General features: G+C 50.7%; 1 protein-coding gene across 1 annotated transcript; it reads left to right on the top strand.

Moving 5' to 3' along the window:
• Nucleotides 1-214: 214 nt before the first annotated feature.
• Nucleotides 215-2,782, top strand: LOC122192824 (keratin, type II cytoskeletal 6C-like; the record flags this gene model as incomplete). Its single annotated transcript, XM_042893490.1, has 6 exons — nt 215-724; nt 1,558-1,772; nt 1,958-2,018; nt 2,156-2,251; nt 2,407-2,571; nt 2,702-2,782. Coding segments are annotated over exons 1-6 (1,128 nt in total), but the record flags the coding sequence as incomplete, so codon positions are not given.
• Between the last annotated feature and the right edge of the window lie 5 nt (nt 2,783-2,787).

Below are 2,787 nucleotides of genomic sequence, written 5' to 3'. Positions count from 1 at the left end.
AAAATCTGTTAACCGCACCAAGCTGATGAAGACAGTAAATTTGTTTCCTCTTCACACCCATGTAGACCCAGCCCACCTCTAGAAACAGATAAAAGGGAATGCCTGGAGCCGTGGAGCCAGAGAAGACTGTGCACACTTCTCTCCGCATCCGTCCCCAGCAGCACAGCTCCGTTGGTCTTCCTACTCTGCTCAACTCCTCTTGGAAGAAGCAGCCATGTCCCGGCAGTCTGTCTGCAGAAGCTTTGGAGGTGGCAGCAGAAGGGGCTACAGCTCTTGCTCTGCCATTGGTGGTGGCTTTGGAGGAAGTGGGGGCAGAAGCAGGATCAGCTACAGCTCGTTCTCCACATCCCGGGGAACTGGAGGCGGCGGACGCTGTGGAGGTTTCAGCAGCAGGAGCCTCCACAACATGGGTGGCAGCGGAAGGATTTCCATGGGTGGCTCTTATGGCGGAGGATACGGATGTAGAATTGTTGGCCTTGGTGGAGGCTATGGAGGAGGATTTGGCAGCATTGGAGGAGGTGTAATTGGTGGAGGAGTAGGCAGCTTTGGTGGCCCTGTGAGAGGTGGTCCTGGGTTCCCTGGAGGCATCCAACCGGTGCAGGTTGACCCAACCCTCCTGCGGCCGGTCCATGTTGACATTGACCCTCAGATCCAACAAGTGAAGTGCCAGGAGAAGGAGCAGATCAAGACTCTGAACAACCAGTTTGCCTCCTTCATTGACAAGGTGAGAGGCTGAAACTACATCTCTCTGGGAATGGGGACTCTGGGGAAATCTTTTGGGCTGGGAAGAGGGAAGTATGCTTCTCAGCTCCAGGTTGGAAGGTCTGGAAAGCAAGCATTGTTCTTCTCATTGAGTCCTCCTAGAGAAATGTGAACATTTTTCTTCTGCAGGGAGATCAAAGGTCCTTCTCTAGTTCTGTTTGATCCAAATCCTTTCTTACTTTCCATCTCTATCTTTCTCTGAGGAGACAGGCGAAAGTGATCACAGGGTACTCAGTTATCCTCAGCAGTTCTTCAAGCCAGTCCTCTTTCTTCTCAATGAACAAGAAGCGTAGGAATGAAATTTCAATTAATAATTGTCAATTACTTAATTTGCTTCACATACAGATCAATGTTCTTCGAGTTCTTTGCAATTGGAGAACATGAACTGGAAATTCCTCATGTATTTTCTAAGATGAGTGTTCTCCCATATAGAGGAACATGAGAGTTGATTCACTAGAATGCAAAAGTTAAAAAATCTAATACTTCAGTAAATTAATGCTTGAAAAAATTTGGAAATAGAAGTAGTCTGTTGACCTGGAATCTACATATTATTATTGATATTCAACAAAAGAGAAAAAATGTAGTAGAAAAGAAATCAAATTAATGTATAATCGAAGGAAAAGAGGAGAAAGAAGGGAGGAAACATTCTCTTAGAAAAGAGGCTTTAAAAGTCATGGTTCTGTTGGTCATTTGAGAAATGATTCTCTTGGCCTTCAAAAGAAGTAGATTTGAGAAGAGTGATGCATTGTGAGATCCCAAGGTGAAAGTCTCACACAACCCCCTGTGGGCTTTCAGGTGCGCTTCCTGGAGCAGCAGAACAAGGTTCTCTCCACCAAGTGGGAGCTCCTGCAGCAGCAAGGGCCTTCAGGACCCAGGAAGAACCTGGATGTCATCTTTGAGAATTACATCCAGGGCCTAAGGAGGAGGTTGGAGTCTCTGCTGGGACAGAGGGGAGAGCTGGAATCCGAGCTGCAGAACATGCGGCAATACGTGGAGGAGTACAAAACCAAGTAAGTGCAGAGATGGAGTGAGCAGCAAGGCAGGAGAGCTGGGGCGGCATGCAGGTCTCTGGTGTCTGCCAGTTGCTCCAGGAGCTCACCAGGAGTGTGAGAGGGGTTCTGTGGAGGAAAGAGGAGGGAGCACCGCTACTTGATGAGCCATGCAGGAGCCTCACCTGGCTTGTCCTCCTCCACAGGTATGAGGAAGAGATCAACAGGCGCACTGCTGCTGAGAATGAGTTTGTGGTGCTGAAGAAGGTGAGTGCAGGGAACAGGATGGCAGGAGGTTGGGAGGAGACAGATGTGGGACAGAAAATTTCTGGTTGGAGACAATGCTTGCTGGCTGCTAATAGGGTGGGAAGAAGCCATGGTCTAGAATGTGATTTTTCCTATAGGATGTGGACTGTGCCTACATGACCAAGGTGGAGTTGGAGGCCAAGGTGGGAGCTCTGACTGATGAGATCAGCTTCCTGAGGTGCATCTATGAGGAGGTAGGAGCCTTTCCTGGGCTGGGCTGGAGCAAGGGTGAGGAGCGGAAATGTGGCTCAGGACCCTGCAGTGGATGGGTGCCCATGGGGGATGTGTGCGGAGCATCCCTTGGCCTCCTCTGCTCCCGTGCTCAGGTTTGTCCCCGTGTTGGTTGCAGGAACTGTCTCAGATGCAGACAATCAGCAGGGACTTGTCTGTGGTGGTGTCGATGGACAACAACCGGCACCTGGACATGGACAGCATCATTGAGGAGGTCAGACGGCAGTACGAGCAGATTGCCCAGAACAGCAGAGCTGAAGCTGAGGCTTGGTACCAGAGCCGGGTGAGCTGGGCAGAGTCGTGGCAGCTGGGATGGCCCCTTGCTGCTGGATGTCTCCGTGCCATGGAGCCAGGGGACTTTTGGGTTGTGGGTGGGCTTCCTCATGGATGGTTTTCTATGCCTGTGCCATCAGTATGAGGAGCTGCAGAGCACTGCTGGAAGGCATGGGGACAGCCTGCGCAACACCAAGATCGAGATCCAGGAGCTGACCAGGAATGT

The sequence above is a fragment of the Lagopus leucura genome, unplaced genomic scaffold, assembly GCF_019238085.1.
Source record: "Lagopus leucura isolate 7727_CA_CO unplaced genomic scaffold, USGS_WTPT01 48808-0_obj-0_obj, whole genome shotgun sequence".
Classification (NCBI taxonomy): domain Eukaryota; kingdom Metazoa; phylum Chordata; class Aves; order Galliformes; family Phasianidae; genus Lagopus; species Lagopus leucura.
Note: the sequence above shows the minus strand (reverse complement) of the source record. Positions and strands in the feature narration are given on the sequence as shown.